Genomic DNA, 26157 nt, shown 5'->3' with positions numbered 1-26157 from the left:
AAATATACTCAATGTATACTATCCCCACAATATACATGTACTGCACACACTTCACACGAAGTATACATACACTCCACCAAGTATTCCTAAACATAATATACACTACACGTAAAAATCACACACTATACACAAAATACACACCACGTAAAATTCACACACTATACACAAAATACACATAGTGTCCGCACACAACAAAACACACTGCACTACATACACTATACACAAAAATACCTACACTACACAAACACTCTACACATGCATACAAAAAAACACTACACAACAAATATATTTTTGTGATAGATTATTAATTGTAAATCATTTACTAAATTCAATATATTTTTATATATATTTGCAACAGTAAAACGGTTAGACCGGTGGTTCAACCGGTTGAACCGTGAACCAAGTAACATCGCCGGTTTGCTTGCAGGTCCGGTTTTTAAAACATTGCTACAAATACATACATACAATACAATATTTATACATTACCTAGCAAATGCACATATAAAATACACAATTTATACATGTGTTATATACTACAAACATTAAACACAATATAAATAAAAAACACAAACACAACAAATAAAACAAACACACACAGCACACGCACTATTTATACACTACACAGCAAATGCACACATTAAATACACAATTTATACATGCGTGTTACATACTACAAACATTAATCACGGTATAAATAAAATACACGCATACAATAAATAAAACACACACACACAATATACATAAATAAACATACTACATAATGTAAAAAAAATAACACACTATATACATACTATACATTATAGCACAAAGTATATACAGCACTCAAATACCCCAATTTATACGCATACATACTAAACAATCACTATAAATACAGAGAATACAAACATTATAGAAACACCACTTAGTATACATATGCTGCACATATTTATATATAAAATACACAATTTATACATACATACCATACTATAAACATTAAACACATTATAGATAAAATACCCACTCAATATAGATAAATAAAATACACTACAACTAAATGGACTGCACATACCACACGCATTATACACAAAATACACACTAGTACACAATTCACAAAATAAACATACCAAACACACTATACAAAAATAACACACTTTACACACTTTTTATACACAATACTATGCACGCATAAAATACACAATTTCTATATACGTTGCACATGCTACAAACATTAACCCAATATAAATAAAACACACAAGAGATGACATTAATAAAACATACCTACACACTACATAAAATGAACATACTACGCACTAAACAAAAAAAAACACACTCTTCATACACATTGCATACTATATACACCACGCACAATATATATACAACGCACATGCTCACTATACGTCATAATACAAAGTTTACATTGTACACAAAGTATATACACCACGCACAATATATATACAACGCACATGCTCACTATACAAAAAAACATGCACAATGCAATACAGACCATAAACACGCAAGACATTATAGACATACTACACACACTATACACAAAATTCATACATTGCAAACATAGATGCACGCTACATATATTGTACATCATACTTAAACTATACACAAAATATACACTCGTTCACAAATAAACAAACTGAACACACTACAAAAAATAAATAACCACCTTTTTACACATACAATATAGACAAAATATACTGCACACACTTCACACGAAGTATACATACACTCCACCAAGTATTCCTAAACATATTATACATTACACGTAAAATTCACACACTATACACAAAATACACTGCACGTAAAATTCACACACTATACACAAAATACACATAGTGTCCGCACACAACAAAACACACTTCACTACATACACTATACACAAAATTACCTACACTACACAAACACACTCTACACATGCATACAAAAAAAACACTACACAATACACAAAATACATACGCAAAATACAAACAGAATAAACACAATTCATGATGAATGACTGATAATTTGAAGCATTTGAGACGGCATCTGCCAAGAGCTTTGTCTTAAGCTCCATTGCCCGTTCGGTAACTTGCCTCGGAGGGAGCATTTAATTGTCTTGAATCTATACCAAGCTTTTTTCAGCAATGCAAGAACCTATACAAAACAAATGACCATGATAGCACCAAGTAAGGCAAAATAAAAAAATGACAACTGCTCATATGTATAATAGGCAAAATCTTCTCAAAGTGCTGATATTGCAATGCTTATTGTACAGAGTTATAGACCGAATTACGACTAGGCATTACTAATAAGTAATTAAAAATCACAAGAAAATTTGGAAAATAATTCAGTTTATTTTAAGAGTATAAAACTTGTTGGTTTTTCAATGTAATTGTAGCAATAGATTTAAAGGGTCTAGGAAATCTTTTTTTATTATAAATGCAATGAACATGTATCTCTCTAGAGTTATGACAAAAACAACATGATGCTTTGATTTTAGAAACCAATACCTCGAGTCCAGCTGACTTTGCCATATCCTGAGTTGCTGTGTTGCTGGCCACGGGTATGATACACTTTCAACTTCACAGAGTTGCATAAGCTGCAACAGAAAAAATCACACTTACTTTAAAGAATTAAGGGGGGTCTGTTCATAAAACCACACCAAGCACAAGTACAAGGACAATAAAAATTTTGAGGTGTGCTAACTTTACCAACAGTTGTAAGATTTAAAGACATATATCAACTTATCTTAATTGGAAAGTGCACTCACAATAGATAAAGCTTTAGATTTTAGGCAGGAGATAACAGCCATGTATGAGGAAATATTGTCTGAGCACGATAACTTTAAGTTCATGATGGCCTGAACCAGAATCAGAACGCCTCCATTGCACAGGGAAGAAAACAAATAATAAAGAAACTAAAGGGGAAAAGGAAACGAGAAAGTAGTCGGGAGTTAAGAAAGAATTTAGAAGTGTGAGATTTTAGTTAACCAGTGGGATAAAGTTAAATGTGCTATTAATAGAACTTTTAATTGCTAACTCATAACAAGGAAGAAAATCCTCGAAGTAAAAGCATGGGAAAACCAAAAGGATCAAGACAAAGTGTAAACAGAGAATTAAAAATGATAAGATAGCTACATCCAATCACCTCTATGGGAGTTTCTCTTCTCATGGTTGTAAAACCAGTCCCCATGTTAATGTAATCCATAAAGCGCACAGTGAGAGAGAGTAGCACAGTTAAACCTGATTATTTACTTGCTTGCTGAGGTTGATCTAGAAGCCCACGGAAATCCGACGAGGCAGATTGTATTGACAGCAAAGCACCACTGAGTGACTGCATTATAGGTTTTGAGAAGATTAGTTCTCAAAAATACGGTCAAAACAAGGTAAAAATAGAAAAAGTATCAAGGCAACTACATCAAAGTAGACAAAGACACTATTACCTACCTTAGGAAGGGTAGGTGTGTTGTGATGGCTTCATGTAATTAGGAGTGAACTGAGAGAACTTGGTGGTCTATGTTGCAGTGGGATCGAAGAGGGAATTGCTAATCCAGATAATTGCTGCTGGGTCCGATCAGAGAAAATGGTGGGCCTGCAATCTGAAACCAGAAGGACAAAATTGCAGTGATCATGAGTTCACACAAATCACTTGGAGTAGAAGTATTATCCACAACCAGTATTGGCAGTATGGCCAACATCAGGTTCAGTATAAGCCGCCGAAATACTGTTGAGTGCCCTATCTATAAATGCTACAAAGTGCAGGATATGATGGCATACTGTGGCCACTCAATGAGATGGTCCACAAACTGCTCCAATGCCATACTCCCAAAGGAAAACATCAGAATGTCATAAATCCAAGGTAAGACTGAAATTCACAATAATAACATTAACTGATAAACTAGGAAGGAACAAACTTCTGAATCTGCAGGCTTCCTCAAAGCATCTAAAACAGCTCGTAAAGCAATACCCCACATAAGGTGAGTCACACATTGATGCTTAATGACTTGATCCTGAAGCATAAGCATTCACAAAGGATGAGCATTATAGGCAAACCAAAATTTTTTAGAACAGGGTAACATTACAACTAACATTGTTAGGTTGAATAGTATTTTACAACACTACTAATATGTTCTGTAAACCAAAATTTGTTGCATAATCACCGAACGGACATGTAAAGATAACAAACTCAAATATAGTAGACTATGTATAAAACTACTTAACTGGCATATAAGAGATGTTAAGTCAAATTAAATTGTTGCGGAACTTGACCAAATATATAGAAATCGAAGTAGTCTAGATTCCATCCATTGTAATTGAAGTATTTACTACATAGTAACAACAAGCTGCAGTTTCCATTCCGGCATTGCAAAAATATTAAAATTCAGTCACCCTGCCACAGTAGTGGCAACACTAACCTTATTGATTGCTGACACTCATTGATTGCTCCACCAGCTTCCAAGGCCCATGATTTCTTTTTTAGATGCAAGTACAGCAAACTTAATGCCAAAGTAAAAAGGAAATGTGTCTAGTAAGTAACTTTAGTTGGGAAAGAGCCTGTAAATCTAAGAAACACTAATATTGCACATATTTGTACACGGCATATGAGAATATTAATTAATTGTGCTGCAAGGTAGCAAAAATTGGATTAGAAAAAGATGAAAAACGTCAAGCACAGTATAACAAACAAAAATTTAATATATGTAACAGTTCAATAATTAGCTGCAAAAGACAGCAAAGAATGAATAAAATAAGTAGAAAAATATAGGCGCAACAACCAGGAAGCAGAAGACCAAGCAAAGCAAGCTCAAAAACCAATAAATAGACTTGTGCCTTCTATTTTCCACACCTTCCCCCGTTTCTTATAAGTTAAAAACTCAGTTGCCACCTACCACCCCCGACCTTCAGATCGACTAAGTATATTCTACTCTATTTATGCACTAGGAACTATAATAGAAAACACCTTAGTTGCACAAGAGATAACATTGGAAAGAATGAATCTAAATGCTTAGAGAGGCCTTCAAATAGAATGAATCCAAATGCTTAGAGAGGCCTTCAAATCGACTAAGAGTGACACGAGAATATGTTAAATTACATCAGAAGCCTCAAACGCAACAGAATTGGCACACAACAGAATATGTTAAACAAAAATTATATCTAAATGTATGTACAAAGAAGAGAATAACTAACCACACATCCTGGTATCGTGAAGATATCGTGTTCTTCAGAATGAGACAAAGCAAGACCAACTCCAATTTTATTGGGTATCGACAAGTGTAAAGCATCAGAAAGATTTTGCAGTAGTTCTTCAGCTTTAGTAATTAGTATGAATGACACACTTAATATCGAACTAAAGTTAGGTTTAATAAAAAAAATGTTTGAATATATTGAGGTGGTCAAAACTAAACTGGAGCAGTAATACTCAAATGAGACGGTCCACAAACTGCTCCAATGCCTTACCCCCAAAGGAAAACATCATAATGTCATAAATCCAAAGTAAGACTAAAACTCACAATAATAACATCAACTGATAACCGAGGAAGCTAAAACTCACAATAATAACATTAACTGATAACCGAGGAAGGGACAAGCTTCCCAATATGCAAGCTTCCTCAAAGCATCTAAATCAGCTCGTAAAGCAATACCCAGCGTAAGGTAAGGTGAGTCACACGTTGATGCTTAATGACCGATCCTGAAGCAGAAGCATTCACAAAGGATAAACATTATAGGCAAGCTAAAAATTTTAGAACGGGGTAACATTACAACTAACATAGTTAGTTTGATCAGTATTTTATAACACTATTTATATGGGATCATGTTCACTCAGTAAACCAGAATTTGTTGCAGCAGTTATAATCATCAAACGGACATGTAAAGATAACAAACTCAAACATAGTAGACTATGTATAAAACTACCTAACTGGCATATAAGAGATGTTAAGTCAATAAAAAGTGTTGAGGAACTTAACCAAACAGATCAATTCAACGGAAAAAATCATGCCATCAAATATACAGAAAACAGAGTAGCCTAGATTCCATAAATTGTAATTAAATTATTTACTAACCTCGTATTAAAACCAGAATTTGTTGCAGCAGTTATAATCATCAAACGGACATGTAAAGATAACAAACTCAAACATAGTAGACTATGTATAAAACTACCTAACTGGCATATAAGAGATGTTAAGTCAATAAAAAGTGTTGAGGAACTTAACCAAACAGATCAATTCAACGGAAAAAATCATGCCATCAAATATACAGAAAACAGAGTAGCCTAGATTCCATAAATTGTAATTAAATTATTTACTAACCTCGTATTAAAATATGAGAAAGATCGGTTACCCTGCCACAGTAGTGGAAACACTACCCTCGTAGAAATTATCTTACTTGACACTGATTGAATGCTCAACCATCTTCCAAGCCCCGTGATTGTTTTCCACCCCCCCCCCCCCCCCCCCCCCCCCGCTTCTTTTAAGTTAAGAACTCAGTCGGCCCCTACTACCCTCGACCTTCAGATTGACTAAGTACTATCTAGTCTATTTATGCACTAGGAACAATCACAGAAAACAACTTAGCAGCACAAGAGATAACATTTGCAAGAATGAATCTAAATGCTTAGAGAGGCCTTCAAATAGACTACGAGTAACACTAGAATATGCTGAATTATCTCAGTAGCCTCAAACGCAGCATGATTGCTCTGTAGTCTGCCTCAAACATAAAGTCTTTCCTGCATACAACCAAGAAAAGGGTTACAGGTTTAGTGCAACATGTAGAAGAATTCCAAGGAGATAAAAATAACAAACCGTTGTGTGTATTTCACATCCTACAACTAAGCAAAAAGTTATATCTAAATGTATGTACAAAGAAGAAAATAACTAACCACGCGTCATCCTGGTATCGTGAAGATATAGTGTTCCTCAGAACTAGACAAAGATCCAACCCCAATTTTATCAGGTACCGACAAGTGTAGAGCATCAGAATGATTTTGTAGTAGTTCTTCATTGATGGCTTAAGTATGAAATGACACACTAAATATCGAACTAAAGTTAGTTTATTAAAAAAATGTTTGAATATTGAAGCAAATATTGATTGCAGCTTTATACCCTTCAACTCGCTGGAATAAATAGTGAAGTGGTCAAAATTGAACCAGAGCAGTAGTACGCTACCCTCCATTCCATCCATTGTATAATAACCAGTTAAATTGCCCACACACGTAAAATACCCCAAACAGAAGTCTTGCTCGCCATCAAGCAAGCAAGACAAATAAGCACATCCACAAGACCCAGGATTTGACGACTATAATAAAAGTTCGGATTTCCCACCTGCTGGGAAACCTAGTACCTTCTCGCATACCAAAATGCTGACAGTTTCTGATAGTCCTTTTCTATGAACCGAATGAGCATGTTGAGAAACAGATCTTTCTCATCTGAGATTGAAACAAATGTTATTAGTTGTTAAATATTACTATCAAGCAGCATACCCCGATTGAAACCGAAAATTACTAAATCATTTACCCCTGGTATACATCAGGAACAAAGCAATGAAGGTTTGCAATCATTTTAATCAAAAAAGACGTTTTCTGATGAGCATAAGATGAACGAGGTAAACTGCAAGGGGTGAATTCAAATTTATGTGTCCATATACATTGACACCATGCAATAGTTGTAACTGACTAATTTGGTGAAATAAGAATTATTGATGTTGGGATTCAATACGCACAAGACTTTCACACACTCAGGTGAATCACACACACACTCACAGTTGTATGATAACTCACAATGCAGAAGAACACACACTCACACTTAGAGTATCGAAGATGGTAATCTTGGAGAGAAAACTTGAAAACTCTTTATTGATTTTCACTACTGACTACGTACATGGTTTTGAGCTATTTAAAGCTCTACAATCAAGTAGCAACTGCTACTAACTAACTACAAGAAGAATCAAGAAAGCAAGAAGAATAACTGCTACATCTCGGCTAACTAACTGCTGCTCCAACGGCTAGTTTCTCTAGGCCGAACTTCCTTCTCGGTTCAAGACCGAACTGTTGCTTCTTCTTTCTCGGCTCAAGACGAACTCTATTCTTGACTCAAGACCGAGCTCTCTTTTCGGCTCACAACCGAGCACTCTCTTCGGCTCACAACCGAGCTCCCTTCTCGGTTCACAACCGAACTCCTTTCTCGGTACACAAACCGAACTCCTTTGCTTCTCGGCTCAAGACCAACTGTCTTCTCGGCTCAAAGCCGAACTCAAAGCCGAGCTCAAAGCCGAGCTTCCTTCTTCTTCTCTTCTTCTTCCAACTGAAATGAGCACTCCATTATTACAATTCTCCACCTGAGGGCTCATCTCAGTTCTCGCACAAACATTGATCAACTTCTTATTCCACTGTCTAGGACTTTGCTTAAGTCCATAAAGACTTTTCTGTAACAGGCACACCTTGCCTTCTTCTCCAGTCTTCACATAGCCCTCTGGCTGTTCCATAAAGATAGTCTCCTCTAGATCCCCATTGAGGAAGGCTGTCTTCACATCAAGCTGTTGTAGCTCCCAGTCTAGCTGGTTCACAACTGCCAACAAGATCCTAATCGAAGTGTGCTTAACAACTGGAGCAAATACTTCATTGAAATCAATTCCTTCTTGCTGTGTGAAGCCCCTAGCCACCAGCCTTGCCTTGAATCTGATTCTATCTTTATCAGTGGTCTCAATCTTTTTCTTAAACAACCACTTACAACTGATCAGCCTCCTTTCTTTTCCATCTGTAGTCAGTCTGGATTTATCCACCAAAATCCATGTTTTGTTCTTGAGTAAAGATTCCATTTCCTCATTCATGGCTTCAATACACCTTTCTCTGTCTTTACTCTTCATGGCTTCTTTATATGTGAGAGGATCTGCAATATCAATGCCCTCAGCAGCACAAAGTGCATAGTAGACCACATCAGAAAACCTTTCAGGTGGTCTTGTATTTCTTCTGCCTCTATCTCTTGCTATCTGGTACTCTCTGGCAGAATCTGCAGTAGGCTCATCAATTTTTCTACCTCGAGCTAGAGCACCATCATCCTCTGGTTCAGACTCACTTTCTGAGTCAGAGGCTCCACCTGCTCCTTGGCAAAGTCCCACTGGCTCCACCTTGAGGAAATCACTCTCAACTTCATTGGAGTCCAGCTTCCTTTTTAAGTATGGCATCTGATCCTCCAAGAACACAACATCCCTACTCACCACCACCTTCTGCCTACCAGGCTCAATGCACCAGAGCCTATACCCCTTAACACCCCTCTGATACCCCAGCAATATGCATTTTAGAGCCCTAGCCTCAAGCTTACTTTGCCTAGCATGAGCATAGGCTGCACACCCAAACACCTTGTATTTTGAGTAGTCACTATGGGCTCCATACCACATGTAATCAGGAGTCTCAGACTTAAGGGCAGTAGATGGACACTTATTTATGAGATAGGCTGCTGTATACACAGCCTCTCCCCAAAATCTGTTGCTCAGACCAGAATTGAGTAACAAGCACCTTACTCTCTCTAGGATAGTCCTATTCATCCTCTCCACAACACCATTTTGCTGGGGGTTACCAGGAACAGTGCGGTGCCTCTTCATACCCTTCTCTTTGAAAAACAGATCAAACTCAGTAGACAGGAATTCCAAGCCATTGTCAGTTCTTAGGCATTTAACACTCCTTCCCTTCTCTAGCTCCACCTCTTTACACCATATCTTGAATTTTGTGAATGTCTCTGATTTTTCTTTCAGTATATACACCCACAGTTTCCTAGTGTAGTCATCAATAATAGCAAGGTAGTATTTCCCACCACCAATTGAGCTTACAGGTGAAGGGCCCCAGAGATCACTGTGTATGTAGTCTAATGGGGCTGTAGAAGAGTGAATACCTGTAGGATAGGGTGCCTTCTTTGCTTTTCCAAGTATACACTGCTCACAGGGGTCCATCTTGTTGAAATCTCCAGAGATCAGGCCCTTCTTGATGAGTTCTTTCAAGCTTCCTTCTGCTGGATGGCCCAATCTCTTGTGCCATAGCATTATGGAATCATCTGACACTGCATTGCTTTCTCCATCAACAGCCTTAGCCTTCAGATAATAGAGAATGTGCTCTCTGTCAGCCTCCATCATCACTGCATTCCCAGATTTCACAAGCATCTTTCCCTGACTCATCAATATGGTGAATCCTTTCTCCTCCAGCATTCCCAATGAGATGAGATTTCTTTTCACTTCCGGAATATACCTCACCCCAGTTAGGATCTTTATAGAGCCATCTTGCAAACTTAGCTTCACTTTCCCTATCCCTTTGATCTGACACACATGGTTATTTCCAAGAACTACAGTCCCTGATGCTTCCTGAAGATCATGAAACCAAGATTTGTTGGGGCACATATGGAAGCTGCACCCTGAGTCCATTATCCACCTGTGACTGATCCCATTATCACTTACATTCATGAGTTGAGCAGGGGGATCAGTACTCTCTACACAATCAGAAGTGTTGTGGCCCTCAGAGGCTAGTTTTCTCTTCCAGGCATGGCAGTCCTTCTTCAAGTGCCCTGGTTTCTTGCACCAAAAACATGCTCTGGTTTCCTTCTGAGCATCAGAACTTGAGGGTTTAGAGCCCTCAAACTTTTTCTTGAAGTTCTGCTTTTTGAACTTCTTCACATTCAAGGCCTCTGCAGCTTGAACATTGGAGCTTGCAGAGCTTCTGCTGGTAGTCTTCTGGAGTTCCTTAGCCATCAAGGCCGAGTAGACTTCTGCATAGGTGATAGGCTTATCTCTGCCATAGATAATTGCATCACTCAACTGGTCATACGAGCTAGGCAAGGCATTCAATGTAAGAATGGCCTTGTCTTCATCTGAAATTTTAACATCCACAGAGCCCAGATCATCAATGATCTTATTGAACTCCTCCAACTGCTCTATGATAGATTTTTCACCAGAAAAACTATAGGCATAGAGCCTCTTCTTGAGATACAGCCGGTTAGCCAAAGATTTTGCCAGGTAAACTTCATCTAACCTGTTCAAGATCTCCACCGCAGTCTTGGCTTCTTGAACTTCCCTCAAGACCTTATCTCCAAGGCACAGAATCACTGCAGAATGTGCCTTGAGCTGCATCTCCTCCATCTTTGCCTGAGCTTTATCATCAAGCATAGGAGCCTTTCCTTTCTCTTCAGTATTTGCAAGAACTGCGGCCAAGCCTTGTTGAATCAAGACCGCCTTCATCTTCATCTTCCACAGGCTATAATCATTCTTGCCTGTGAACTTTTCTGCATCAAGCCTTGCTGTCATCTCTGAAACCATTTGATCCTCTGCAAATCAGCTTCAATATCCCCTTCCCACAGACGGCGCCACTTGTTGGGATTCAATACGCACAAGACTTTCACACACTCAGGTGAATCACACACACACTCACAGTTGTATGATAACTCACAATGCAGAAGAACACACACTCACACTTAGAGTATCGAAGATGGTAATCTTGGAGAGAAAACTTGAAAACTCTTTATTGATTTTCACTACTGACTACGTACATGGTTTTGAGCTATTTAAAGCTCTACAATCAAGTAGCAACTGCTTACTAACTAACTACAAGAAGAATCAAGAAAGCAAGAAGAATAACTGCTACATCTCGGCTAACTAACTGCTGCTCCAACGGCTAGTTTCTCTAGGCCGAACTTCCTTCTCGGTTCAAGACCGAACTGTTGCTTCTTCTTTCTCGGCTCAAGACGAACTCTATTCTTGACTCAAGACCGAGCTCTCTTTTCGGCTCACAACCGAGCACTCTCTTCGGCTCACAACCGAGCTCCCTTCTCGGTTCACAACCGAACTCCTTTCTCGGTACACAAACCGAACTCCTTTGCTTCTCGGCTCAAGACCAACTGTCTTCTCGGCTCAAAGCCGAACTCAAAGCCGAGCTCAAAGCCGAGCTTCCTTCTTCTTCTCTTCTTCTTCCAACTGAAATGAGCACTCCATTATTACAATTGAGATGATGTAGATAATACATACTCTAATGGTGCATCCTCTTCACAAACTAGAACGTTAGACGATCACCAGCCAGATACAAACTCTCCATGAGGGAGTAGAAAGATTCCTGCTAAAGCTTCCCTCTGAAGGAACACATTTGTAGGGTCAGAAAAAAAAATGCACGATTTCCTTGAGAAAAGATTATAACATCAAAAGAATTGAATTGATGTGTATAGCATATCAATTTCCATTTACTCTCGACTCTTGAGACATAAAACGTCAAATAAAACAAATAACTAACCATCATACATCGACAAATAGCTTAAACTCTTCTTACTAATCATTTGTATCTCTTTGCAATGACAAAAACCAAATGAGGAAATGAAATCAATTGAACAGTTCGAGGTAGTTTTTCAATTAGACGATCAAGATGACAAAAAAAATATGCTTGTTAACTTACAAACTCATTCTATGTGCTAAGTGACTTGTGAACATAGCAACTACAGTTTGGGAAGCCCTCTATATTCCATTTCACAAAATACCAGCAAAAAAATTAGTTGGTTAGGTTTAAGTTCAGAAATTTGCCACTAGATCCACAGACACACACTATACTTGCAAATAACATGCAAAATACAAATAAGATTGTCCCCAGACAATAGAGTACAAACATTTAAGATAAGATAAGCATGGAGGTGATCATCAAGTCTAAGTTATTGCAGGTTCTCAAACTCTCACCTTTTCAATCAAACTCTCACCTTTTCATTTGAAAGTAACTTTCATAAAATTAGCATCCATTAGTTAAAACCAGCAATTTGATCTCAAAATCTCTTCAAGCACATCATTAGCGTTCACATAAGCAAAGACATTTTCTAAGAAACTCAGATATCATGCTTTGAGTCTTGTCGACCTTCAATCATGAAAAGCAAAGAAACCTTACCATGAAATCTATAGCACTATATAAGATTTTAAAATTAGTTGTACTGAAGCAAAGCTTACAAAGTTTATCACAATGAATTACCGAAAATTTGAAGCATCTGAGACGACATCTGCCAAGCGCTTTGTATTACGTTCCAGTTGGCCCTTCGGGTAACTTGCCTCGGTGGGAGCATTTAACTCTCTTGAATCTATGCCAAACATTTTTCAGCAATGCAAGAAACTATACAAAACAAATGCCCATGTTAACAGTAGGCAAAACAAATGAGAAATTGAAAACTGCATATGTATAAAAGGCAAAATCTTCTCAAAGTGTAGATATTGCATGTACGGTAAATACTATATACATTTGTTAAAGACTCAATTGAGAGCTCAACCAGCTTCCAAGGCCCATGATTTCTTTTTAGATTGCAAGTTCAGCAAACCTAATGCCAAAGTAAAAAGGAATGTGTCTAGTAAGTACTTGGGAAAGAAACATATATTAAGATGCCAAGATTTGACAATCAATGGGGGTTTATATATCAAAGAAACACTAATATAACACATATTTGTGCAGGCATATGAGATAAAGAAAAATAGGATACTATGCATGTATTATTTATAGAGCAGCAAGACAGCAAACAGTGGATTAGAAAGAAGAAGAAAAACGTCAGCCTCAGTATAACTTACAAAAATATAATATATTTAACAGATTAATTATAAATCTGCAAAAATGCAGCAAAGAATGAATTAAATAAGCAGAAAAATATAGGTGCAACAACCAAGAAGCAAAAGATCAAGCAAAGCAAGCTCAAAAATCAATAAATAGACTTGTGCCCTTCAGTTTTCCATCCTTTCCACCCGTTTCTTTTATGTTAAGAACTCAGTCGCCCCCTACACCCTCGACCTTTAGATCGACTAAGTACTTTCTAGTCTATTTATGCATAGGAACTTTCACGGAAAACATCTTAGTTGCACAAGAGATAACATTTGCAAGAATGAATCTAAATGCTTAGAGAGGCCTTCAAATCGACTAGGAGTAATACTAGAATATGCTGAATTATCTCAATAGCCTCAAACGCAGCATGATTGCTCTGTGATCTGACTCAAACACAAAGTCTTTCCTGCATACAACCAAGAAAAGGGTTACAGGTTTAGTGCAACATGTAGAAGAATTCCAAGGAGGTAAAAATTATAAGCTGTTGTATGTATTCCACTTCCTACAACTAAACAAAAATTATATCTAAATGTATGTACAAAGAAGAGAATAACTAACCACACATCCAGGCATAGTGAATATATCGTGTTCTTCAGAAATAGACAAAGCAAGTACAACCCCAATTTTATCAGGTACCGACAAGTGTAGAGCATCAGAAAGATTTAGGTTTATAAAAATAAATGTTTGACTATTGAAGCAAATATTGGTTGCAGCTTTATACCCTTCAACTCACTGGAATAAATAGTGAGATGGTCAAAATTGAACTGGAGCAATAGTACGCTACCCTCCATTCCATCCATTGTATAATAACAAGTTAAACAATTACCCACACACATCAAATACGCCAAAACATAAGTCTTGCTCTACTTCAAGTCAAGTTAGACAAATAAGCACATTCACAAGACATTAGATAATCCTCTACTTCAAGTCACGTCAAATCACACAAATCATTTAGAGATATTAGGTTGACCCCGAATTCACTCGCGGGTAAGACTTTAGAACAAGAATTGTACACGAACTAATTCCCTAAGAGCTAGGCATCCCAATACTTCAATGTAAGTTCGATTTATGTCTTGGGAGTCTCAAACCATCGTCACTAATTCATAAAGAGAATATCTTCCGGCTATTCTTTCTTTTAAGCACATAAGATCTTTCTCCCAAACTCAAGCAAAATTCATCGCTCACAAGTCAGTATGATGCATAAATCAAAAGGTCTTATTCATTTGGATGTAATGGGGCTTTTGGTAAAGGTGTGATCATATTTGGTTAAGTAGCTTATCACCTTCTTAAAATACTAGCACATCCATCATAGCATCCTTCACAACATCCTTCACATCTCACTCAATGCGTGCGAAATTCTGACATCTCAACACCTAAAACTCGAATTTTTCTACCATCTAAACAAAGTCATCATATTCTTTTGAGCAGATTTCTATTTTTCACTTTTTTTCTAGCCTTTGGTTTTTTTTTTACACATGAAAGGCTGCCTTTTATTTTTATTTTTTACTAGCCTTGGCTTTTTTTTAACACATGAAAGGCTGCCTTTTACTTTTCTAGCCTTGGCTTTTTTTTTACACATGAAAGGTTGCCTTTTACTTTTCTGGCCTTGGCTTTTTTTTTACACATGAAAGGCTGTCTTTTTTTTCTAGCCTTGGATTTTTTTTTACACTTTAAAGGCTGCCTTTTTATTTTATTTTTGTTTGAAGACGAAGCTTTTTTCACTTTGTATCTCAGTATAAATGAATACCACCTGATGAATGTTCCAGGACTTCCATCTTTTTCTTGCCACCATAAGTACCCTCCCAAGAATGTTACAGGACTTCCATCTTTTCCTTGCCACCATTAAAACCCTCCCAAGAATGTGCTAGCATTTTAATTTTAGTGACTATGGTAGAAAATATAGGCCGACAAATGGATATAATAAGTAGGGCTAATATAGTGACTTCAAAATTTTTTAAACAAAGAAATTAGGTTTTTGGGGCTCAAAATGGCTCACTAGGGGTTTATGTAGGGTTAGGCATGTGATAATTTGGATATGAGGCTTTTTGTCCTATTGCCTAAATCATTTTTATGCACCAATATCAACAAGATTGCAACTCATAAAGCTCTCATCCATTCGATCGGCCCTATGGCTTTTTCAATTAATTTTTCAAAACCGGAATAGTTCTCTCTCATTAGCTCAAGAAATCGGGCACCAAAGAACACTATTGTCACTTTATTGAAGCACGGGAAACCTAGTTCTCCAGAAGTTAGTAAGCAACAAGTTTTCAGATCAACCGAGAGAGAAATGAAGCCTACACTAATAACCCATAAAAAAGTGGTGAAAGTAGTGACAATCAATAGAGAGAAAAATCTTGCATGCATACACAAATAGCAAGTGGGTGAAACTCTGTTCATGGAAGCATTTCGTCCTCAGTACAGAGTAGCATAGTAACTAGGGCAATTTTTGGATATTTAAGAAGCTAATATCCATTGTTTATCAATTGGTGATGTGTATGAAATCATGAAAAACTAGGGAGAAGCACATATTAGAGAGCCATGGCAGACAACCTCTCGGAAATTTACTCTTAATCATAACATGTCAATTACAAAAAAACATGTAAGTCCTCTATAAAATCAACATATCAGGCATGAATGAGAATAAATAGCAGTTAGGCACTCATGTATAAGTAGGAAACATCACAAGTTGAGTATATACAGGTTTGAATGACACCCGAAAAAGATGAGAAGTAGAGTTACCAGAATCCTCAAAGACCAAGATTTGACGACTACAATAATAGCTCGGATTTCCTGCCTGCTAGAAACCTGGTACCTTCTCACATACCAAAATGCCGAAAGCAAACATCTACCAGTGTATCTTTATCAGAATAAAAAAACGTAGTACTCTGTCAATTTAGATCATCTTCGAAACTTTCCAACATTCAATTTTGATTGATCGATTAAATTGTTTTCTTTAAAAATATATTGCCATGCCATCTTTCTTTCCTATCATCTTTGCAAGATCAGTCTTACCTTCCTACCTTCCTTTTCTGGCATTAAAATTCCCTTTTATGAAGCTCATTCCCTACAAAACAGTGTGAATATTTGCATATCATGTAAGACCCCAGGAAAATTAAGTGTTATTTAAACGTGGTTTTTATTAACATGATTTTCAAATCTTAAGCGAAAGGAAGGAAACGTTTTATATCATAGAAAAAAAGAGAATTTCTTTCATTTTCTTTTATCATCACTAGAAAAAATAAGTACTAAATCACAACATGAGATGATCTCTTACAAAAAAAATGTACCTACTCATTTTATTCATCAGGGCCGGGAGTCCAATATAGGAAGCTAGTTGCTCCTGCAGTCCACCCCTTCCCAAGCTCCTGCAAGAAGAAACAAACTTCATTAAAATCTTATCAAGAAGAAAACTGTAATATCCCACATCTTTTAAACTACTATGTTTGCTTGCTTTACATCTTTTATCTATGTTGAGAATAATTAATTACCAAGATGGGAGAAAGGAAAATTGCTCGAACAAGTAGGTGCAAGAAGTTGGGAAAATTGCTTGCCTTGCGGCATGAGTAATACACTAGCTATACATGTGAATATATACATATATATACAACCCTTTGTATCCAACACTTTGCAATAGGCATTATGGCACTTTTCGGATAGCCACTCTTTAGTCTTGAATGCCCACTTTTTCTCCCAAGCCATGTTCTGCAGTCAAAGAAAGAAGAGCTTGTCTGCTAGAAGACAAAGAACTTCTACACTCTATTTCTCCCTTTAGTCAAAGAATGGATAGTCCACAAAATAACAACTTTGACGCCATTCTCTTTGTGGTGACACTAAAGCACACAAGCATTATCATCTTTCAAATCTTGCAAGAACAATCCCTCCCCATGCATGCTCCAACAGTGAGTTAATTAGAATCAGAGGAACAAAGTCCCCAACACCATGATGAGTATGAAGAATGAGAGGAGAGGAGCCTTATGTATCTTGTCGCCACATTCAAGATCACTCTGTAAGAAATTCACTATATCTATCAACTTTTTTCCCATCACAATCTCTCATCAGTTTCATGACATAAATTCATCTATCCCACCCACAAAAATCCATGTTTCCACACATTCTAGTTTAGAAGAAAGTGCTTCAAGAGTCTAGCTAGCAAGGAGAGGAAAGTTGCATATTGTTCATTCATCAAGCTTTTTCTCATATCTAAGTAAGTTCCCTACCAAAATTCTTTGTTCAAAGCAAGCCATAATTTAGTACATATCTCTGTCCCAAAACCCAAAACATAAGCATGCTTAGTGTTTCTTCAAGATCTCAACTTTTATGCATAAATAGGAAAACCTTAGCCGTCTTGAATCACAAATACATAAGCCACTCAATTAAGAATTTGACTAAGGAAGTAAGAAATTCATACCCTGGCTGGAGTTTCTGTCCTCTGTCAGTAACAGCAGCAGCGCCGGGTCGGCGGCGGCGACGGCAGCCGGCGGTGGTGGCGAAATACGGCAAACAACGACACTTCTTGGCTCTTTTTCAACTCCTCTTAATTTCTGAAAATTTAAGCAAAGATTCAAAGTTTAGAAACTTGTTTTTACAAATTAAAAGTGAAATATACTTACCTCCCGAGCGACGACGGCGACGGCGGCCGGCGCAGCGGCGGCGGCCCGCCCGTCGACAGCAGCGGCAGTTTCCAGCCGGCGGCGGGTGCTGGCGGAGAGGGAGACCGAGAGGGAGAGGGAGAAGAGAGGAAAGAAGGAGAGAAGGGAAGCAGGGAGAGATGGCCGGCGGGCCGGCAGTGGCAGCCGTTTCCGGCAGAGGCGAGAGAGAAGGGAGATTTGAGAGAAAGAGGCGTTGGGGGAAGGAGGCGCAAGTTTCAGACTTTGAATTTGAATTAACTAGGGTTTTAGAGTTTGAATTTGAAGTGAATTGGGTTTCATTTTTATTTCTTAGCATAATGGACTTTAAATTAATTAAGTTTTGGGTTTTTTTAATTATTTTTTATTATGGAATAACCCTCTAAATTTAAATAGTTGAGCCTAAGTCTTTTTTTAAAATATTAGTGTTGGTTTAGTCCAACTTTTATGATGATTATAATTAATTCTTGAAGTTAAGATTTATTTAACTAGTAAGTTATGTATAACTTGAAGCTTTGGTATTTATTGCATTAATTTTGTTTGTGCCCTTGCATAATTGGAGTAAGATAAATTCATGATTAAAATTCAACCTCTTGAGAGTAGTGATAAATTAACAAAAATTATGTAAACAAAACTGGATAGTTTGGGTATTTTACATTCAGATTAAATTTATGAAAATTATTTAATTTAATATTTTACATAATTAACCTTCTATGATTATTTAGGAAACACTAAATTTTTCATAATCATCATTTACATACATTTAGACTTTAGCCGATTGAGGAGATAGTTTACCATCTTAGTAATTAATAAATGTAGATATTATACATTACTTGCTTAATCTCTTCTCCCATTATCAAGAATGTGGATATTTTTTCATTCCATTTAATTTCTCAGTGTTATAATCAAATGAAATAATCATACTCATTCACATCAAATTATTTTATTATTAAATAATTTTTAAAATTTCAATATAAAAACGACTACATCCGTGCATATATATTTAATTTTTGAGTTTTATCATTAAATGAAACTATCATGGTCATTCGCATCAAATTATTTTATTAGTATTAAATAATTTTTAGTTTTGTAAATTATATAAAATGACTACATGCACATATACTCAATTTCTTAATGTTACCATCCAAATACATAATAATATTATTTTACATCCAATTATTTTATTATAAAATTATTTTTAAAATTCTTGGAAGGCCCGATGAAGTAGCTAAAGTCGACCTTCCAGAATTGGATGATGGTTTGTTATCTTTTCATAGCCAGAGGGTTAAGGATCCTGAGATTGCTTCCCGTAGAGTACCATAGTTTTCTGATGCACTTATTTTAAAGCATTCTGATTTTATTTCTCCTGCATTTGACAATGCTGGTTGTTAAATCAGTATTGATTCTAATAGGCAAGCTGTATATAGAAGTGGTAACTCGAAGGTTTCAACTGGCACATAACAAGATTATTATGCTAGCGATGTTACTCAATTTTCTTCCAGCAAGCTTCCTTGTAAGTTAATAGTAATTTATAATTTCCTTAAGTACTACTACCTCTGGCCTTGAAAAATAGAAAATTTTGAAACGGCATGAGTTTTGATGCACAATTGGTTACGTAAGAAAGACAGAGAGAAAAAAGGGTAGAGTAAGAGAGAGAGAGAGAAAAAAATAGGTAAAGAGAGATGAAGAGAGAAAAATAGGTAAAGAGAGAGGAAGAGAAAAAGTAGAGGAAGTAGTGTTAGTGGATTATGGGGTTCAGCTCATAAAATAAAAAGTTTTAGAAAGTTTCTATTTTTAAGGGAAGGACCAAATGGAAATCGTTTCTGTTTTTAAGGGACGGAGGTAGCATTTGACTATCTTTTTCACTTTTGTTTGGGGTTCAAAATTATGCAAACTTATCTTGAAAATATCTGTTTATTTAGTAATGTTGGGGAGTGATCAGTTGCTAACTCATCATTTAATTGCTAACTACAACTAATTTAAGATCATATGATTTTAGAAATTTTGTGATCTACAATTTGCCATGTGTAATTTCATTTTTCATTTTTTAATATTAAAAAATAATAGCAGCTATAAATTTAGGGTTTAGAAACACAATGTGAAATACATCAACACAAAGACATGACAATGTCAATAAAATTTCATATTGACATTGTACAAGCATTGTATTGACATATTATGTGTCGTGTATTGATATAAAGCTGTTACCGAAATTTATGAAAATTTTAGAAATTTTTTTCAAATTTTGACATCGAAACATATGCATGTGAGATCTCGTTAGAATCCTTATGAAATTATCTTTGATTAGATATATGTTGTGCGAAAAAATAATTTAAATCGAGAAAGTTATATGCGTTTTAAAGGTATGGGATATTTTTCAAAAGTTAGTTACAACTAATTTGTTGTAAATTGACATTAATACCCTGATTGGCGTTTTTCTTGATCGTATTGATATTTCGGGGATAATGATCTAGGCCCTTGATTTGAATATCTAATGGCTATTATTTAATTGTAGTTAGCAATTAAGTATTTAGTTAGCAATATAACACTCCCATAGTAATGTTAGACTTGTATAGTTTGGGTGCTTGTTCATCCCTCTTGGAGTGGCATAGATAGAGTGCTCTTGATCTGTAACATTAGAGAATATGGGATATATTCCTTATCTGATATATTTATTTTCACCTTTATTCAGCTTAAACAATCTATGACACAAAAGCATTTGGTGAACTTTATCTTTGTTTTTCTTTTTATATGATTTGGCTTATTAGTTTGAGCTAGTTCCTAGATAAATGGTATTGCTACGCAAACATCTACGCTTGCTACTCTGTTTGTGTTTTCTCAATTTAGATTACTAGTAATTTGTTTGATTTGGTACCCCTAATCTCTTTCTCTACTTTCCTTGAACAGTTTCAAAATCTCAGGTATCTGTACAGGATTTCAGCGCCTAGTAGAGCAGCACCACCTCCAGGCTTTACTTCTCATGGATGGACAGAGCAATTTTTGGAACCACACTTTGGTTAAAAATTAGAAATGCTTTTAGTGGGTCAATTTAATGTCTTATACATGAAAGTATTCGGATATCGTTCTGTTCTGTCTTGGATAATTACTTTACTCTTTACTTGCAGGAAAATCATGTGCTTGATGCTACATCTTTATTAAGAAATCAGCATCAAACACTCCCAAGTGGTGATACAGACACTAATGGTGATATAGAATTTATGGATCCTACAATTTTGGCGATTGTCAAGGGACATTTGCAAGTGCCATCAACAATACAAGCCTAGACATAAGATCCAATTTTTCTCCGCATTTTAATACATATGATGAGGCTAGATTCCAATCAATTTTACAAAGACCTCTTCTTACACATCACAAACAAAGATTTAATGACATGGGCGACAATTCTTTCCACCCTTGGTGATACTCATGGAATTCCATCTAGGGTTGTCGAGCAGATTCTATCCAATAATATCTCTTCATTTTCACAGCTCAACCTACATCAGTATAGAAATGGAATAACTTCTAATCGTCAATGTGATGGGTGGAATGAAGCCCGGAGTGTAAATAATTTGGGTATGGCTGAGCTGCTCAGAACTGAGCCGTTGGGACATAGCAGCAAGTTCTACAGTGGTTATAAAGAATGCAATATGAGGTTGCCAGGTTCAAGAAATATATTCAATGGGGCTTATGGGATTTGATTTAAAGATTTATTCTATTCGACTTGTGATGATATCAGTGGTGAAATACGATGATCATATCCGGCTGCAATGCCTGAAGTTCACCTTTTGAACATGGAGCCTATAAAATTCAAAACAGTTCCCTTTGACACAATGGTCATGGTTAGTCGACTCCTACTTTCAGGTTGCTGGACGATCAAATCTTCTCGCATGGAGTCCATAAAGCAAACATGTAAAAGTTTGATTCTTTCAGTTTCATGCAATGGATGCTATTTACATTTACAGTAAAAGTCAAGTTTGTATCATTACATTCATGAGCTATGTGAAGAGGGTGGCAAAAAACTGATTTGGTCACATTCAGGAACAACAATGCAACAGTTTCTTGTTCAACAAAATTATTATTTAGAGAGTTTCTTGTTCAAGTTTGAAGATATAACTATCGCTAAACACTTGAAAAAATCATGTTTGTTTGTATTTACTACTAATATTTATCTTTTTTTGGACTTGGCAAGGTGATCTTTTCTTCTAATTGCGTGAGAAATTTTCGGTGAAAGGTCCCGAGACTGAAGCCCAATGCAAATGCTGCTGCTACTATACCTATGTTGGCTCCCATCGTTAAGAGTCTTTGAGGTTGATCTCTACACCATAGAGACCGACTCCAGATTAATTGTTGATTTCCTTAACGGTCAGATTCTGAACATAGTCCGAGAGAGGCTGGAGATAGAAAGAGGGCAAAACATAGAGTGAGAGAGAGAGTAGTGTTTGGGCGAGGAACATGAATAATCATGTGATATAGAGTGGATTAAATTAGGTGACAACGCTCATATGTATAATAGGCAAAATCTTCTCAAAGTGCTGATATTGCAATGCTTATTGTACAGAGTTATAGACCCAATTACGACTAGGCATTACTAATAAGTAATTAAAAATCACAAGAAAAATTTGGAAAATAATTCAGTTTATTTTAAGAGTATAAAACTTGTTGGTTTTTCAATGTAATTGTAGCAATAGATTTAAAGGGTCTAGGAAATCTTTTTTTATTATAAATGCAATGAACATGTATCTCTCTAGAGTTATGACAAAAACAACATGATGCTTTGATTTTAGAAACCAATACCTCGAGTCCAGCTGACTTTGCCATATCCTGAGTTGCTGTGTTGCTGGCCACGTCATCCGGGTATGATACACTTTCAGCTTCACAGAGTTGCATAAGCTGCAACAGAAAAAATCACACTTTAAAGAATTAAGGGGGGTCTGTTCATAAAACCACACCAAGCACAAGTACAAGGACAATAAAAATTTTGAGGTGTGCTAACTTTACCAACAGTTGTAAGATTTAAAGACATATATCAACTTATCTTAATTGGAAAGTGCACTCACAATAGATAAAGCTTTAGATTTTAGGCAGGAGATAACAGCCATGTATGAGGAAATATTGTCTGAGCACGATAACTTTAAGTTCATGATGGCCTGAACCAGAATCAGAACGCCTCCATTGCACAGGGAAGAAAACAAATAATAAAGAAACTAAAGGGGAAAAGGAAAACGAGAAAGTAGTCGGGAGTTAAGAAAGAATTTAGAAGTGTGAGATTTTAGTTAACCAGTGGGATAAAGTTAAATGTGCTATTAATAGAACTTTTAATTGCTAACTCATAACAAGGAAGAAAATCCTCGAAGTAAAAGCATGGGAAAACCAAAAGGATCAAGACAAAGTGTAAACAGAGAATTAAAAATGATAAGATAGCTACATCCAATCACCTCTATGGGAGTTTCTCTTCTCATGGTTGTAAAACCAGTCCCCATGTTAATGTAATCCATAAAGCGCACAGTGAGAGAGAGTAGCACAGTTAAACCTGATTATTTACTTGCTTGCTGAGGTTGATCTAGAAGCCCACGGAAATCCGACGAGGCAGATTGTATTGACAGCAAAGCACCACTGAGTGACTGCATTATAGGTTTTGAGTAGATTAGTTCTCAAAAATACGGTCAAAACAAGGTAAAAATAGAAAAAGTATCAAGGCAACTACATCAAAGTAGACAAAGACACTATTACCTACCTTAGGAAGGGTAGGTGTGTTGTGATGGCTTCATGTAATTAGGAGTGAACTGAGAGAACTTGGTGGTCTATGTTGCAGTGGGATCGAAGAGGGAATTGCTAATCCAGATAATTGCTGCTGGGTCCGATCAGAGAAAATGGTGGGCCTGCAATCTGAAACCAGAAGGACAAAATTGCAGTGATCATGAGTTCACACAAATCACTTGGAGTAGAAGTATTATCCACAACCAGTATTGGCAGTATGGCCAACATCAGGTTCAGTATAAGCCGTGGAAATACTGTTGAGTGCCCCATCTATAAATGCTACTAAGTGCAGGATATGATGGCATACTGTGGCCACTCAATGAGATGGTCCACAAACTGCTCGAATGCCATACTCCCAAAGGAAAACATCAGAATGTCATAAATTCAAGGTAAGACTGAAATTCACAATAATAACATTAACTGATAAACTAGGAAGGAACAAACTTCTGAATCTGCAGGCTTCCTCAAAGCATCTAAAACAGCTCGTAAAGCAATACCCCACGTAAGGTGAGTCACACATTGATGCTTAATGACTGATCCTGAAGCATAAGCATTCACAAAGGATAAGCATTATAGGCAAACCAAAATTTTTTATAACAGGGTAACATTCAACTAACATAGTTAGGTTGAATAGTATTTTACAATGCTACTAATTTGTAAACCAAAATTTGTTGTATCATTCATAATCACCGAACGGACATGTAAAGATAACAACTCAAATATAGTAGACTATGTATAAAACTACTTAACTGGCATATAAGAGATGTTAAGTCAAATTAAATTGTTGCGGAACATGACCAAATATATAGAAATCGAAGTAGTCTAGATTCCATCCATTGTAATTTAAGTATTTACTACATAGTAGCAACAAGCTGCAGTTTCCATTCCGGCATTGCAAAATATTAAAATCATGAGAAAGATCAGTCACCCCTGCCACAGTAGTGGCAACACTAACCTTATTGATTGCTGACACTCATTGATTGCTCCACCAGCTTCCAAGGCCCATGATTTCTTTTTTAGATGCAAGTACAGCAAACTTAATGCCAAAGTAAAAAGGAATGTGTCTAGTAAGTAACTTTAGTTGGGAAAGAGCCTGTAAATCTAAGAAACACTAATATTGCACATATTTGTACACGGCATATGAGAATATTAATTAATTGTGCTGCAAGGTAGCAAAATTGGATTAGAAAAAGATGAAAAACGTCAAGCACAGTTATAACAAACAAAAATTTAATATATGTAACAATTTAATTATATAGCTGCAAAGACAGCAAAGAATGAATAAAATAAGTAGAAAAATATAGGCGCAACAACCAGGAAGCAGAAGACCAAGCAAAGCAAGCTCAAAAACCAATAAATAGACTTGTGCCTTCTATTTTCCACACCTTCCCCCGTTTCTTATAAGTTAAAAACTCAGTTGCCACCTACCACCCCCGACCTTCAGATCGACTAAGTATATTCTACTCTATTTATGCACTAGGAACTATAATAGAAAACACCTTAGTTGCACAAGAGATAACATTGGAAAGAATGAATCTAAATGCTTAGAGAGGCCTTCAAATAGAATGAATCCAAATGCTTAGAGAGGCCTTCAAATCGACTAAGAGTGACACGAGAATATGTTAAATTACATCAGAAGCCTCAAACGCAACAGAATTGGCACACAACAGAATATGTTAAACAAAAATTATATCTAAATGTATGTACAAAGAAGAGAATAACTAACCACACATCCTGGTATCGTGAAGATATCGTGTTCTTCAGAATGAGACAAAGCAAGACCAACTCCAATTTTATTGGGTATCGACAAGTGTAAAGCATCAGAAAGATTTTGCAGTAGTTCTTCAGCTTTAGTAATTAGTATGAATGACACACTTAATATCGAACTAAAGTTAGGTTTAATAAAAAAATGTTTGAATATATTGAGGTGGTCAAAACTAAACTGGAGCAGTAATACTCAATAAGACGGTCCACAAACTGCTCCAATGCCTTACTCCCAAATGAAAACATCATAATGTCATAAATCCAAAGTAAGACTAAAACTCACAATAATAACATCAACTGATAACCGAGGAAGCTAAAACTCACAATAATAACATTAACTGATAACCGAGGAAGGGACAAGCTTCCCAATATGCAAGCTTCCTCAAAGCATCTAAATCAGCTCGTAAAGCAATACCCAGCGTAAGGTAAGGTGAGTCACACGTTGATGCTTAATGACTGA

The 26157-nt window shown here is 36.4% G+C and overlaps 1 protein-coding gene and 2 long non-coding RNA genes across 14 annotated transcripts; all 3 read right to left on the bottom strand.

The window, feature by feature from the left end:
• Positions 1-1856: 1856 nt before the first annotated feature.
• On the bottom strand, positions 1857-26157 carry LOC121788256. 9 transcript variants are annotated; one of them, XM_042187006.1, is made up of 7 exons: positions 26022-26157; positions 24889-24969; positions 23911-24472; positions 23612-23797; positions 23234-23323; positions 22971-23066; positions 1857-2121 (listed from the first exon to the last, which is right to left on the bottom strand). In XM_042187006.1, exons 4-7 carry the CDS (start codon positions 23669-23671, stop codon positions 1972-1974), a joined length of 396 nt encoding a protein of 131 aa, XP_042042940.1. In that variant the 5' UTR covers positions 23672-23797; positions 23911-24472; positions 24889-24969; positions 26022-26157; the 3' UTR covers positions 1857-1971. The 9 variants fall into 9 exon arrangements, 2 of the variants coding, with proteins under 2 accessions (XP_042042940.1, XP_042042939.1); XM_042187005.1 differs by lacking the exon at positions 26022-26157 and adding an exon at positions 25660-25835; XR_006047666.1 differs by lacking the exons at positions 1857-2121; positions 26022-26157 and adding exons at positions 22165-22567; positions 25660-25835 and having other exon boundaries at positions 23234-23343; positions 23707-23797.
• On the bottom strand, positions 6432-12931 carry LOC121788259. Of its 2 annotated transcripts, none has more exons than XR_006047677.1 (4): positions 12677-12931; positions 11964-12064; positions 6844-7570; positions 6432-6690 (listed from the first exon to the last, which is right to left on the bottom strand). It is a non-coding gene; the product is annotated as an uncharacterized LOC121788259 (long non-coding RNA). The 2 variants fall into 2 exon arrangements; XR_006047676.1 differs by having other exon boundaries at positions 12918-12927.
• LOC121788257 lies at positions 16176-18207 on the bottom strand. 3 transcript variants are annotated; one of them, XR_006047669.1, is made up of 5 exons: positions 18162-18207; positions 17960-18092; positions 17040-17253; positions 16839-16916; positions 16176-16615 (listed from the first exon to the last, which is right to left on the bottom strand). It is a non-coding gene; the product is annotated as an uncharacterized LOC121788257 (long non-coding RNA). The 3 variants fall into 3 exon arrangements; XR_006047667.1 differs by lacking the exon at positions 17040-17253; XR_006047668.1 differs by lacking the exon at positions 17040-17253 and having other exon boundaries at positions 17960-18084; positions 18162-18200.

This window comes from Salvia splendens, unplaced genomic scaffold (genome assembly GCF_004379255.2).
Source record: "Salvia splendens isolate huo1 unplaced genomic scaffold, SspV2 ctg1001, whole genome shotgun sequence".
Taxonomy (NCBI): domain Eukaryota; kingdom Viridiplantae; phylum Streptophyta; class Magnoliopsida; order Lamiales; family Lamiaceae; genus Salvia; species Salvia splendens.
The sequence above is the reverse complement of the archived record's forward strand: the minus strand, read 5'-3'. Positions and strand labels throughout refer to the sequence as shown.

Coding starts and splice junctions, on each gene's coding strand:
- LOC121788256 (XM_042187006.1), bottom strand. CDS start 23,671: ATGGATTACATTAACATGGGGACTGGTTTTACAACCATGAGAAGAGAA. Junction 23,067..23,233: donor AATCTAAAGCTTTATCTATT/GTGAGTGCACTT, acceptor TTTCTGTTGCAG/CTTATGCAACTCTGTGAAGC. Junction 2,122..22,970: donor CAAAGTCAGCTGGACTCGAG/GTATTGGTTTCT, acceptor TGTTTTGTATAG/GTTCTTGCATTGCTGAAAAA.